Source organism: Orbicella faveolata, unplaced genomic scaffold (genome assembly GCF_042242905.1).
Source record: "Orbicella faveolata isolate gen_17 unplaced genomic scaffold, um_ofav_v1 contig_2, whole genome shotgun sequence".
In the NCBI taxonomy this organism is placed as follows: domain Eukaryota; kingdom Metazoa; phylum Cnidaria; class Anthozoa; order Scleractinia; family Merulinidae; genus Orbicella; species Orbicella faveolata.
Window position 1 is genome coordinate 31,663,806 of NW_028301547.1, and position 14,432 is coordinate 31,678,237.

The window sequence follows — 14,432 nt, forward strand, 5'->3', positions numbered from 1 at the left end:
TGTTAAAAAGCGCACTATAAATCAATAATTATTATTATTATTATTATTATTATTATTATTATCATTATCATTACTCGAGTTTACGGAAGATGGCGAAATCTCAGAAAATTCAGCCCATAAAATGTTTTCATTCAAGGTGGGTGACATCATAGTGAAGTGGTATTCTTCAACTCTTCTTCAACTTGGTCTGATGCACTGCCAAAAATGATCGGTCGACAAAATGGACAAAAATAACACTGAAGCTCATAGTCCTTGTGCAAAGTTTAACTATTTTCAATTGACTTATTGCTATAATTTGTATCACAATTGTTTGGGCCTATAGTACCATGAGATCCATCCATGAAGATCAAAGACATCGGAAGTCAAGAAAAGGAAAAAGACCAGGAAATGGTGTCACGTCTGCCACGATTTGATGATCTTTTTTAAGACTCAATTAACTATTTACTTTGAATGAATGCTATCCTTCTAGTTCAAAGAACGTTCACTTATCACGGAAATCTAATTGGTAAATCACGCATCACGTGCTTGTAAAATAGCAAATCACGTTATGATGTCCTAATTTGGTCTCAATCATGCATCACACTGCTAATTTTGGGCGATCACGCATCACGCAAAAACCCTTTGCCACCTTCTTTTAAGTAGAAATGTTACATGTAAGGCGAGTCCAAAAGCTTCGTACAGGCTTGCGATGACGATTCAAGAGAGGCCTCTCACCCTCCGGGGGGGTTTACTCCCAGAAAAAATGGGTGGGGGTGTGCAGCCCGCTTCCTAAAAGTCTTACCGTACTTATGGCCAAAATCTGCAAGCTTCCCTACCTTAATTAATTGACCTGACAAAAAATTGGAATCCCTCTTTATGACCGTTGCGGCTGCCACGGTTGCACTTAACATAGTTTATGGTGGACTTTTGTTGATGGTCTTATTGATAAAGATGAAAATGTAGCTTCTTCCAAAATACATACCCAATTTAAGATGAGAGTCCAAAAACCATACCCTATTTACAACCAAAATGGCCAAAATCGATTCCCTATTTATGACCAAAACAGCTGAAAAACCATACCCTTTGGGGCCACACATACCTATATTAAGCCCATATAATGGAGTAATTCCCCCCCCCCCCCCCCCGGGCTTCTCACAAGTAGTTAACTATCAATAATCTGTACGTGTCTTTACAGCTTTTACAAAGTATCATTCATACATAGGTAAGATAAATCTGTATTCACAATCATTTTCCGACTGTAAACAATCATTAGGCGCCATGGCTGTTAATACTACCACTGTGTACATTATTTGAATTTCACACCCATCTAGAGGCAAATTTGGAAAAATTGTTTTAAAATGTTTGTAACAAGTGTTCAGGGGTTTCAAATGTAATGTTCCAGACAAAAATGACTTTGTCATCAACATCATCATATTTAGTATGCCAATAAATTGAGACACTATGGCACAGGGGTAGCTTTCCACCATGGCACGCTAAGTGTTCTTTTGAGCATTCTTGTTCCCAGAGCCCCCGTTTTTTGTCAACATTTTAAAAGGAGTAGCACTGGAGACAAGAATGCCTTCTAAGATGGGACGGAGGTGGGGCCAACTTTTAATGGGATATCAGAGTTACGATAGCCCAAAACTGCTTATATGTAGCAACTTCCTACACAAGCTAGCCAGCAGCTGACTGTTTGCGTTTTTTACAAGTTGGTTTCAGCTACAGCCAAGGCCTACTCCTTCTCAAGAACATGACCTTTACCTCTCTCTTCCTTGGCACAAGGAGATTCAACTTATGATACCCGTCACATTTCCTTTTATTATTTTATATTATTTGATTTATTTTAAATTTTCTTTGAACCAGTGAAAAGCCATTTTCAAACAAAGACCATGTACACAGTTAATTATATAAGCATGATCTAAATGGCTATCAGTCATTGCAGCTGTGTTGAACTCCGGGTGCAAAAGTTTTGCAATGATCTGTTAAATGTCAAATGATTGCTGATGAGTCATATGATGTTTATTGTTTATCAATCATATTTGCTAAAAGCAATCAATCTTATTACAGTTAAAAGTTGTGCAAATTATGCACTACACCTCTGTTTACAAAGAATATATTACCTCATCTAAGTGGAATTCACTGTGCATTTATAGAATTAAAATCATATGTGTATAAAAGTATCTCTACAGTTACTGTAATATATCACAATGAGGTAGTTAGTTATTTTAAAATATTTAAACCATTTAAAAATTGAAAAAATAAAATGATAATAAAAAATTCAATTTGAAACAATTTAAAAATTAAGTTCATTAAATATTGCTAAGGATAACAAGTTGTCCTCTTTGTCAAAGCAAAGAATGTAATTTAATAAATATTATAAAAATTGACAATTATGTAAAATTTCTGGTGGTGAATTTACACCACTGTCTGATGCTAAAAGGATGAAAGATTAACTGGTATTAAAATGTTGAGCTTGCTAAGTTGTTCAAATCAAGTTTTAAACTGTTTATGTAAATGGCTTCTTTAGTTTATACAATTTTCTCCTGACCTTTTCTTTACACTGCCATCTGATGCTAAAAGAATGAAAGATGAACTAGTATTGGAATGTTGAGCTTGCTAGTTCAAATCAGGTTTTAAACTGTTTATGTAAACACATGTAACTTCTTTTAATTAGTAAATACTTCGCAAATTGCTTTTGATGAGTGGTAGGCAACTCAAAACTCAGGCTTGTAGTCTAATTGTTCAATGTGACCAGCTCCCAGTTGTCAAATATACTGGTACACTTTTCTCCTGACTTTAGTTTCATGTCTGAATCTACACAAACATGTGCACTATTTTTTAAACTTTATTTCATCAAGCCTCCACTCTCAGTTTTGATACATAAGCTGTATATCTTGTCAGCTGTGGAATACATGTCCTTGTAACTCTGATCTTATTATAAGTTATTTAATGCTGTGTCTCGTAAAATTCTTTTGGAGAGCACAATGGCACCTCGACATTACAGATCTCATTGAACTTTGAAAAATCCACAAAATATTTGCCGTTCTCAAGAAACTTTCTGTCAATCACATCCACAAAGTCGTAACCCCATATGATCTCATCAGCAGTATAGGATGTCTTAGGCTGAGTGTTCATTCCTGTGTGTTCAACAATCCCATCCAAAACTACAACAACTTCATAGTCTGATTTTTTAAGTTCATCAGGTGTCAGTCCATAAAATGGGCTATTTTCATCAATCACATGCATTATCACCATAGGTAGCAGAAGAAAGAGCTGATTTCTGAAGTCATTGTCAGGGTTCCGCCAATCGTAGCACACTTTGAGATCTTCCTGATAGAAAGGGACTTCCCTTCCTTCTGCGGTTGTCCACTTCCTGAAAAGCTGCATCCTGATGGATGCATCGACAATTTGACTCTTCCGAACATCTCCCACTCTAAACATCAGACACATTTTGCCATCTCTTGGAGCTATGACTGCATACTCTGAGAACATCACAGTCTTCATGCGTTCTCGAGGCTGAGACAACTTAGCAAAAGTCAAACCAAGCATGAATGCATCTAAAATTAATCCAACTAGAGATTGCACTTGCAATACGATTGCAGCTTCAGGACATTTGCTTGTTATTGATCTGCTTCCATAGCCAATTGTTTGCTCCGTTTCGATTGAAAAAAGAAAAGCAGATACCCAATCGTAAACCTAGAGAAAAAGATCATAAATATCATTATTACTACACCTATCACATGCATGCAGATTAAGCTGCAGTTTAGTTTAGTGTGACTGTAGTTGAACCTTACCCATAGTTTAATTTATCTATCATTGCTGCCATTAGCTAGAAATAACTTATCCTAGAACCATTGGATTATGTGTACTAAAGGCATCAGTGGTTGTGAGTGGATCAATACCCTTGATCGATACCCCCTATCAACACTCGATCGATACTCCATCGAAACCTCAGTTGACACTTGATCGACACTTCATTGACATCTAGGTTGAGAATCAACTTATTTTTGTAGACATGCCATTGAGTGTTATCAATACATATGAGTGTCGGTTGACACTCTTTTGACTATCAACTCTTTTGACTATCAACCAACTGTCAATCGCATGTTGATCGAGACATTGATTGAGTGTTAGCTGAGTATCGATCAATATGTCCATCAATTGTTGGTCGAGAGGTCGACTGAGGGTCGATCAAGAGTATCACTTGACACTCGACTGCAGATGCCCTTAGTACACATCATCCGAACCATTTAGAGTATTAGGCCAACAAAACCAATATATGGTACAGTATACTACTTGATACTTTTGAATAAATTAACTTTCCCTTTCTCATCCAACCCAAACATACAGTGCAGCAGGGATCACTGTCGTGCAAAAAGCTTATGGAGGAGGCTGAAACTTTCCAACAATTTCTCCAGACACTTTTTATCAGTGTCCTTCCAGTGGCCCTTTTCCCCAAGCTCCCTTCTCATGTCATATATCACAGTCATATACTTTTAATTTTTAAAATTTTTTATCCCTAGTTCATTCATTGTAAATCATATTCATAAGTATAGTTAGAGCAGGTTTCCATCAGGACTTTTGACTTGCCTATTCTTTGTAACCTGCTTTGAGGTGGCTCACTACAGTTTTTCAGAGACTCTGTAGCACATGCTACAATTGCCTTCCAGATGTCAGTATTAGTTGTGCATGCAAAAATAACGGAAGTAACCTTAAGAAGAAACAAAAAAAACTTCAGCACTTGAATTACTTTAAATCACTTTGGTACAAAAAGGGATAATTTCAAACTGCTTTGAAGCAAGTCTCTAAGCCTAGGACCAAAAAAATATGCCAAAAATGGTTGATACACATGCGGTACAAGAGTTCTAATTTTCTCTAACCTGCTTTCTCATGAGTGATAGATGGCATCACATAAGCATGCACTTTAGATAAAAGACATGCGCAGTTCAATTCCTGCGCAAGGTTGTAAAAACCAGTCTTTGATCCATGATTGCTCGAAAACCTATTGTAACACCCATGATGAAATTTTCACATTTGATTTGCAGGGCAGAATCGTGTTTTGAGCCAAAATTTTAAAAAAAATCTTTAAAACAGATTTTGAGCTATTTTTGAAATAGGCAAAATTTCACATTTTCTTAGCTCATGAAAAATGTGTTTAATTTAGAGATTTTTTTGTTTTGTTTTCACTCTGCATAAATGTTTAATCAGACGGGTAGATTTTGAGAAAAACGTCATTAAACCTGCAAGTTCCCAGTCGTTCATTTTGGCTATTCATTGACAATTAAATTGTTCAAGTATCACATACAATGGTGGAAGACTTAGCAAACAGTAATTTAAGAAAGCAAAAACATTTTGGTACATTTTTCAAAAGGAGAAGTTGGACTCCTACACTGTGGTTAGCCACCTTCAATAAATCATATATGTATGTAAGTGCCAGTATGTAAGTATTACATTCAGATTATGAGCACACATATTAGAGGAATTGAAAGTAAGTTTTTCTTTTAATTTACCTCCGTAGCACAAACAGACGGTCCTCGCACCGCAATAAGAAGCCACCATATCAAACCAAACAGAATCCAGGACAGCACATACGAACCACAAAATATCAAGATCACCCATGGCCAGTGAAGATCAATCATTGTAGTGAATATATCAGCGAAGTACAGCTTCGTTTTCCTTGGTACATTCCTGGCTGACACTTTAAGAGATCCATTTTTACCGACCAAACGTTTCTTCCTGGAACGACTGCGAGCAGGTAATCGAGTGTGTTGATCGAAAGTTGGTGAAGAACATGGCGGATGAAGCGAAATTGGTGCTCGATTTCCTTGACGCTTCGATGATCGCATGCTTACCAGATTATCAGAAGAGAATGGTTCTATTCTAACGAACGATTCTTCTGCATCATTGGCATCACTTGTGTCGGCATGGCGATCAAAACTCGAGTTGTTAGATGCCATTTTTCTGAGATGTTTGTGTGAGCTGTGACGGCTGTGACAGAAGAAGTCACGCTCTCTGAACTAGTACCCAATCTCAGACATTGAACTAGTCGCGTGGCTAAACCTGGGTGCCAGACGAAATTGCAGAGGCCTTAAAGTTAACATTTCGGATAAATCAAGGCTAAATGCTGCACAGTTGTCTCGTAGCTGTCTCGTATCGTCAATTTGACTAACATTGTGTGTGGGAGGGATTTTTGTTTATTACTGATAGTCTGTCTACACAATTTTTCGCAGTCACTCAGTACATTTTCAGGGATCCTAAATCCGGACTGAAAGCTAAGATGCAACCGTGGACAGCTGTTTCGACCTGGTTGGATTTCGTCAGCACGGAGTAGCAGCAAAATATAGAGCAATCAGCACAAAGGCTAATTGTCTACTTAATTCCCATGGTCTGAATGACCTCAGATGAAACTGAAATCCATGTTTCTGCGAATGTCCTTCCCGTGTTAGCTCGTGTTCCCAGGCCTTAGCGCCCTGGTAGAACAACCCACCTACCACCTAGCCTTGGCATATACAAGGAAAGAATTGTCCTTCCGTTTACTTCACTGCCCTGAGCACAATGAGAGCCTCCCAGAAGGCAGACATTGTCTTAGCTCGTCAAGCCAGCCAAGTAGAAAGTCAGTTGGAAAAACGAAAGAGGAGGGACTAGACAGCTCATTATTGTCTAGAAAGCGCTTTTTTTCTACATAAGAGTAGTAAAGTTCACAACTAATCAAATAAAAAAAAGTATTTCTCGACCTTCTTCAAAAATAACTTATTTATTTCAGGTCAAATTCCTGATCTTAAAATTATATTTCTGTGCACGTAAGAAAATAAATCACTCAAATTAGAAGTTCACTGAGAACCTTGTCGATGAAAAATGGTTTGCTGTTTGAATATCATTATTTACACTCATTACGTTATTTATATGCGAGATAGGAATATTGCTAGGCTTGATTTATACCAGCCACTGTTTAGGAATGAAAGAAACCTGCATTCCTTCCCCGAAGTCTCTTCTCGGGGAGGAAAGTGGGCCGAACTCGAGAGAGCGGCGGAAATCGAGCCCAGAATATTGCATGACGCAAAAATTCTACAAATTTTCTAAAAAGCCACCAAGTTTCATTTTCTCACTTGCCACTTACAATGGCTTCATTTAATTAACGCCTATTTAAACACACCTTCCAAGAAGACGTTTCTCCATCGTTGCGCAACCTCTACTGACTAAGATAACTTCTGTAAAGGTCGCCATGTTTAAGATTGAGCGCAAACGTTTTAGATCGCTACAAAAGTTAAAACAGGTCACTACGAATGACTTCAAACTAATTAATGATAGCTAGCAGTACCTAGCTAAAAAGCAATAATGTCAGTTATTTATTTTTACCTCGTCAAAGCTTGGATACGCGCGTGTGGATAGAATCAAGTTTAATTTTCGCTAGCGTGAATTTCCACGACAGCGGGACGCTTCCCAGAAAACGTGAGCAGGCTGTTAACTTTAACTCGTTTGCCCAGCATATAACTACGGCTAAAATAAAATTATCTGCCAAATTCTACTATTTTTCGTTTCAGCTGATAATCAACAACTTTTCTGATCACCACTCAAAACATACTTGCGAGAACTTCCGTGTCATATCGTTTTATGATGTGTAAAAATTTCGCCTGTTTTAACGCTTATACAATGAAAAACTATCATAAACGACTTCGTGCTATGATCAGAGCTATTTAAACGATGAATTTATCAAGCTGGTGCAAGAAAAACAAAGGGTCAATTCTTAATCTGAAATTTGATGAAACAGAATTAACGATGGTATGGCGGATTATCGTGATACAAAAAGATTACCAATTTTTATTGCGCAAAATCGAAATTCGAAAATGATTATCTAATTCGAATCGAAACGCAAATTTACCACAAGAAGTATTTTGATCTTGATTGCCATGTAGATATTCGCAGCTTGATAAGCCGTTTGAGTTGTTAATTGCTGTGCAAAACAAACACAAAAAGGTCAATCGGTTTACCGCCATGAAATTTCGATTAGCAGTCTTCGTGATTTAGTACATGTGCGTATCAGTTCGAAAATGAAGTCACTTCAGCTAACTTGTGATTTAACTTTTTAAAACTGAAATGAAATGGCGCTCTCGTTAATACCAAAATTACCAAACTGCTCACCCATATACAGTGCTTCATATTCCAAGCACTCATTTTACAAGGTCGCGAAAAAAATTTGCTCGCCGTGTCAAGCTATATATACACCTTATCATTCCAACACACCTTTCTTGTTTCTAATACCAACCTAACTTATGTTAAACATACGCAATTGTGTCTCCTCCGTTCGTTTCAAACCCAATATTTAACACTGTATCGGCAGGTCTTTGCTCTTCAGAGTCTGAATCGTCGTCGACCTCTTCTTGCATTCCAAGGCTCGGCAAAGAAGCTTCTGAATTCATTTTAAACAATTTTCCTTCGTAATAGTCCTTAGCGGAAACCCGGGGGGTGGAAACCGGGCGAGTGTCATCGAAAACTGAAAAATCTACCCTGTACCTGCCAGACCTCCACTTACTCTCGTCCGTAGTGCTTACAAATTCATGGCCCCACAGGATTTCATCCGCAATATAGGATGTTTTCGCTTGAACAAGCATACTTGTTGCTTCTACTGTTCCTTCTAGAACTACGACGATCTCGAAATCGCAATTAAGCACGTCTTTCGGTCGCATTTCGTAGAGGGGGCTATTTTCGTCGATAACGTGAACTATGGTAAGTGGAAGAATCAGAAAGATGGTACTGTCTTCCAGCAAGTTCTCGTCACAGGACCAGTCTATTCCGACGGGCAATTTCTGTTGATAAAACGGCAGTTCAATTCCTTCCCGAGTTTTTCTTTTACGAAAGAGGTACACTCGAACGACCGCTTCTAAAATCTGACTCTTTCTAACGTCACCCACTCGAAACATGAGGCACATTTTGCCGTCACGGACGGCCACAACAGCGTTGCGAGAAAACAGAATCGTTTCCGCTCGGTTACGTGGACGAGAAAGTTTGGCGAAAATCAAACCCAACATAAATGCACCGATAATGAACCCGATCAGCGATTGCACATTGAGTAAAACAACAGCTTCGGCGCAGTTAGGGGTGATTTGTCGACCACCGTAGCCAATAGTTGTTTGCGTCTCAAGAGAGAAGAGGAACGCACTTGTAAAGGAGTCAACATTATCGACACAAACGTTGCCTCCGCGAAAGTACGTAATAAGCCACCACAAAAATCCAAAACCCACCCAGCTCCCACAGTACATGGCAGTGTATACCAAAGTGATCCATCCCCATTTCGAGTCAATCATTGTTGTAAACAAATCAGAGATATACATGCCGTGTTTTTGTGGGACTTGTGATGCCACTACTTTCAAACCTCCGTGCTTTCCGACGAGACGGCGTTGCTTGCCGTGTTTCGTCGACAGGACTCGCTTCGTTCTATTCTTTTTACTCCTTGCCTGCCGTGGTTTGTTCCTTCGAGGATCACTTTTCCCATTTGGCTGTTGTATAGTCACTTCTTCCAGTTCGTACTTTTCGCTACCGTCTCCGCCGGAGTCGTTCATGTTTGAGCAATCCGTGGACGATGCTCTCGAGTCTGAAAAATCCTCTATTTCTCTCTGTTCCGCCTCTCCCCTTTGCCAGTGACGTCTAACTTGGTTGCTAGCCCTGTCTGAGTAAGATGACATGTTTAATGATCGACCACTTGCAGTAACGAAACTCTAAAACTCTGCGTCAAACACTTCTGACTTCCCGTCGTAAAATATAAACATGTGACAAAGGTCGCCAAGCTGTAGCCCTTGACCCGCTGTGAGGAATTATTGGTCAATATTTAAGCCTACGTTAAAATGCAATTTTTAACAGATAAACGTCAAAGTATGCAACACAATCTCAACTTATATTTCATCAAATCTCGACTGTGAAAATTCGAGACTAGGCGCGAAAAAGCTTTCAAAAACCGCGGCAAAAACGTGAACAATCGAGCGTAAACCACAATTACCCTATCATACCTGACAAATTGGTTTCCTCGTTCTTAGAAGTGTACACAATGTTTAATTTTGTTTAGCGATATTCGCTGCAACGCTTGTTCATTGCTATGCTCTTTCGTTTATTGTGTTGGTGTACTCATTTTCCAGCCCTTGGGAATTTTACTGAATGCCGTGATCTATTTGCATTAGCCATGAATTTAGCATATATTTGCATGCCCCAAGGTGACTTTTTCACTTTCGGAAACAATATTCTGTCACGTACTTCATGAAAATAAACATTGCACACTACACGTGGAAGTGCGGTGCCATTTTTTTTTCTCGCACACGCTATTGCGCTTTTGTAGGACTGACCTTTCTCAAAAGAGCTGTTTATTAGTACACTTTCTGCGATGCACTCACTTCCTTGAGTCACTGTGTAGGGTTATCCTACCTGTGAAATTTTACTTGTAAACCCGGGCCATCTTTTGCCCTTCAGCTAGGGTTAACCCGCTTGCTAGGGTCACCCTCCCTCCTTGTAAACAGGCTTTTAGTGGAAAAGTGAAAATGAAATCGTTGTAAGGTGTTGAATTGTCAGTTTTACTCTCTGTAACACTCCATGTCATGACATGCTGTTTCGACAATGGTTGTTACGCAAACAGCGTAAAAGTGTACGCGACATTGGCGTTGTTTGATGGATCGAGGCTCACGGTCTTTCAGCAATTCAAAAAAAAAAAAATTATGACTTAGGTAATGCCCATGGTTAAATTCTCTTTTCCAAGGTATTTAGAGTGTTTGTGATGACTATATATAAAAAACAAGAACAAAAAAAAAAAATGACTGAGGCATTTCTGTTACTAGCTACGGCTCTGGCTCCAATCAAGCAACAGAACTGCCACCATTACCCGTACTACGTTTTGACATTGGGTTTGATCTGGAAACAATCAGAAAGTTCACCCAGGTAGGCGGGTGAACCCTAGCTGGAGTGTTTACCAGGGAAAAAGTTAACCCACCTGCCAGGGTAATCCTAGCACGCAGATAGGGTAACTCGCCTACCTTTTCTTGAGAGTGAAACCATTACACTGACAATTTCTTGTTCTCAAAAACATAAATGTGAGAGTGAACTGATGCTGATGGTGAACTCGAAAAGATAATGAGTACGAACTCGGACGGTGTGAAGTCAATTGGGTGCGAAACCTGCACAGTTTAGCTGTTTCGACAAGGCCGTTTTTGAACAAAAACGACGCTTCAATGCCGATTGGCATTATGGGTAGTAATAGTTTAATGCTTTATTGAGGTTCACGGTGTTTCAGCAAGAAGGATTGAGAAAGCATAAATACACGTGTTTGGGCTGTTTTCTTTTATTACGTTGAAACACCTTGAATTTTAATTAAGCAACAGTAAACCACCATTAGCCGTAATATTACCTTTCGACATTCTTCTTCTTCCAAGTTGCCCCACCTCCTTCATTGCTGATGATTCTTGTAGAGGTGAAGATTTATTGTTGCGTACTCCTATACGCTTTTGTCACGACAAACTTTCTCAATGTGGCTGTTTACGCCGTTATTTCCGCTAGCCCGGCCTTTGTTACCATTCCTTTCTGATAGACGGAAACTACAAAACCGTGGCAACATGAGATAAAACTGTGATAGCGCAAGCACAGTATGACTTTCAAATACGAGGGAAAATGGAATGATACCAAAAATCACATATCTGATGCCTTCCTTGTTTTGTGATAATCTTGCTTTGATCTACGCAGTATTCTACTTTCAAATCAAACCAATGTAACTTGATTGCTATATCATAACCTTATTATATGTTCAAGATAATCGATGACCATAAATACTGTATGTATTCATGGTGATGCAAATAAAGCTAGTTACTGTTGTTGTATGTTCTTTGACGCAAAAAAAAAAAAAAAAAATGACTAGGAATAGGTCTAGGAACATTCATAAAAAGAAAACTAGAAACAAAATAAACTCCCCGTTAGAGCTTACCTGTGAAAGGTTTGTCACCTGCTCGCTCTTGCTTTGAGAACCATCAATAACTGAGGACTGTATTTATCTATGTAAGAAACTACTTATGACCTTTAACAACGTAAACAGATCGATAAACAAAGGAATTACTGTTTTACATCATCGATTCTGCATTCGTCTCATTGTTTTGGAAAATGAAAATGCCATTGTTTTTTTGGGAAGAAACAAACCTGAACAGATCATAAAAGAAAATCAAATTTGTACTAAACATGAATTTTTCTGTAGTTCGTATTGTGTGATCGTCCGGGTGAGGGTAGTTCTGAAAAGAACTGTTGTTGGTGACTGACGTTTCGACAACCTGAGCAGAAGTCATCTTCAATGTGAAGTGGTGAACCGGCCACGGGTACTCTCAATAATGGCTAAAACAGGGAGGCTCCGCTCAGTTGAAAGGGGTAGCTTTTTTCAGGTTTCAGATATATAAAAGAGGAGGAATTTCACAAGTTGAGGTATTTGAAAGGGTAGGGAAATCTATCATTTAGGTATTTAAAGGGGCCTTTAATTCAATTATCTCGAACAGACGCACCTTGTGGCTGTATCCGGTAATGTTTGAAGTTCTCCCGTAAAATTGTTCATTATTTCATTCCAAGGGTTTAGAAAAGAGATACAGTGTTGCTAAGTAGAAATGTGAACGGGGTACCTTTTCTGTCTAAATGGTATACAAAAGGGTAATGGGTTGGACATCGGGACGGGGCTTCCCCGTATCAAACTTGTAGAGTACCCCCGGGGTAGGGGAGTATGTCGAAACGTCAGTCACCAACAACAGTTCTTTTGAGAACTACCCTCACCCGGACGATCACACTATGCGAACTACTGATAGTCCTGGGTTCAAACCATTTACTATGAATTGTTCTCTCAGCCGCTGGCCTGAACCAATATCGTCTCCTAACTTAGGTAAGACTATTCTGATAAGGTTCTGGTTCATGGATCTCGGACGAACGAAAATCCAAGAACGGTTCCAGAACTGAGTGAGCTTCAACTTCAAATCTCTCTTAGTGTTTCTCTCGATATCAGCAATGCCTCTTGTCTGGACTTAAGTGGGGTGGCCTAATCAGTTAGCAAGCGGGATCGGGAGTCCAGATCGAGCGGTCCGGGTTCGAGCCCTCAGGGCCGGGGACATTGCGTTGTGTTCCTGAGCCTTTACAGCACCTTTGTCCACCCAGGGGTATAAATGGGTACCGGCAAATGCTGGGGGTAACCCTGTGATGGACAAGCATCCCATACAAGAGGGAGTAGAAATACGTCCAGTCGCTTCATGTTACAGTAACTGGGATAAGCTCAAGATGTATGGGCCACTGGCCTGACGCCGAAGTTTTTTGACTTAGTGGGTGAGTGTAGTGTTATATGCGCAACTGGCAATGAACGTATACGTTGCGTCTTGCTCACGAAGATTTTCCGAATCACACCGCATGCAGTAAAAACAGGCAGGTGAAATGAAACTACGACCGTTTACCAATGTGGTGACTGTTCGCCTCTAATAGACCAGATTCGTATTCTCGCTATTGAACCAGAACTAGCTTGCAACTTTCCTAGTCACTAGCTATAGGCCTCAATACTTTGCCGTGGCCAATCGTTTCGGGTCGTGTGGTCCGGGCCGTTCGTTTTCGGTTACGTCATCGAAATCAATTGACCGTGAAGGCCTGGGAGAAAGCCGTACAGGAACAAGGCAAGCTTGCAGCAAAGGCTAGTGCGGGGAGTCTTTTCAAATGCAAATGACATTTACCTCTTTTTATTCCTCCGCATGAGCCTCCATTGCAAGCTTTCAGTAAAACTGATAATTCAACACCTTACCACAATTTTACTTTCCTCCGATCCCTTTTGAGCAAATTATAGACTAAACGTCTTGCCTCACGTGGTAATGGCCGTGAAAGGTTTCTCACATATACACCAAGGCCGGTTCGCATCACGCTTTCTTGAGAGATCAATCGAGTTCGCTCCCTATTCTGTTCCCAGGAGTTAACGCTTTTCAACCTAAAACGGTTGAGAAACATCAACCGTATCAACCCAACCTGGTGGCGGTTGAAACGGTCGATCCCAATCTTGTCCCAATAGAACACGACCTAAGCTACCTCGAGCAATGCAAATTGGCGCGATCATCGCTCAATGATTTTAAAATGTTGCTATAGCCGAGCTCCGACGGCCGGAAGCAAAGAAAAGGAAAACAAAAAGGAAACCCATGCATGACCCCATGAGTGGATTTTCTCCTGGTTACAATGGCTATCGCTTTTGGTCGTGGGCGCGGACGCACGACGATGTCGAGCAACATGGCGGTCATACTCCTGCGAGCTAATAGGTTGCCGAGACATGCAGCCTTGGTTTATACCTGACTTTCTAGATATTGGACATCCATGTTATAGTCAATTGACACCTGTCAAAACAAGGTATCTGCTGACCTGTATCATGTGACCGTATCGCGGGCTCAAGTTTAGTTTTATTGTTCGGAAGCCGGTTAACGCATCCCAAA

The 14,432-nt window shown here is 39.9% G+C and overlaps 2 protein-coding genes across 3 annotated transcripts; both read right to left on the reverse strand.

Moving 5' to 3' along the window:
• Window positions 1-1,980: 1,980 nt before the first annotated feature.
• LOC110051571 (ATP-sensitive inward rectifier potassium channel 11-like) lies at window positions 1,981-6,615 on the reverse strand. The gene is made up of 2 exons (XM_020757611.2): window positions 5,490-6,615; window positions 1,981-3,675 (listed from the first exon to the last, which is right to left on the reverse strand). The coding sequence occupies exons 1-2, from the start codon at window positions 5,934-5,936 to the stop codon at window positions 2,926-2,928; spliced, it is 1,197 nt and encodes a 398-aa protein (XP_020613270.2). The 5' UTR covers window positions 5,937-6,615; the 3' UTR covers window positions 1,981-2,925.
• A 99-nt stretch (window positions 6,616-6,714) lies between these two features.
• Window positions 6,715-10,163, reverse strand: LOC110051570 (ATP-sensitive inward rectifier potassium channel 8-like). 2 transcript variants are annotated; one of them, XM_020757610.2, is made up of 2 exons: window positions 9,981-10,163; window positions 6,715-9,643 (listed from the first exon to the last, which is right to left on the reverse strand). In XM_020757610.2, the coding sequence occupies exon 2, from the start codon at window positions 9,534-9,536 to the stop codon at window positions 8,253-8,255; it is 1,284 nt and encodes a 427-aa protein (XP_020613269.2). In that variant the 5' UTR covers window positions 9,537-9,643; window positions 9,981-10,163; the 3' UTR covers window positions 6,715-8,252. The 2 variants fall into 2 exon arrangements, with proteins under 2 accessions (XP_020613269.2, XP_020613268.2); XM_020757609.2 differs by lacking the exon at window positions 9,981-10,163 and having other exon boundaries at window positions 6,715-9,776.
• Window positions 10,164-14,432: the final 4,269 nt, after the last annotated feature.

Coding starts and splice junctions, on each gene's coding strand:
- LOC110051570 (XM_020757609.2), bottom strand. CDS start 9,659: ATGTCATCTTACTCAGACAGGGCTAGCAACCAAGTTAGACGTCACTGG.
- LOC110051571 (XM_020757611.2), bottom strand. CDS start 5,936: ATGGCATCTAACAACTCGAGTTTTGATCGCCATGCCGACACAAGTGAT. Junction 3,676..5,489: donor CGTCTGTTTGTGCTACGGAG/GTAAATTAAAAG, acceptor CTTTTTCTCTAG/GTTTACGATTGGGTATCTGC.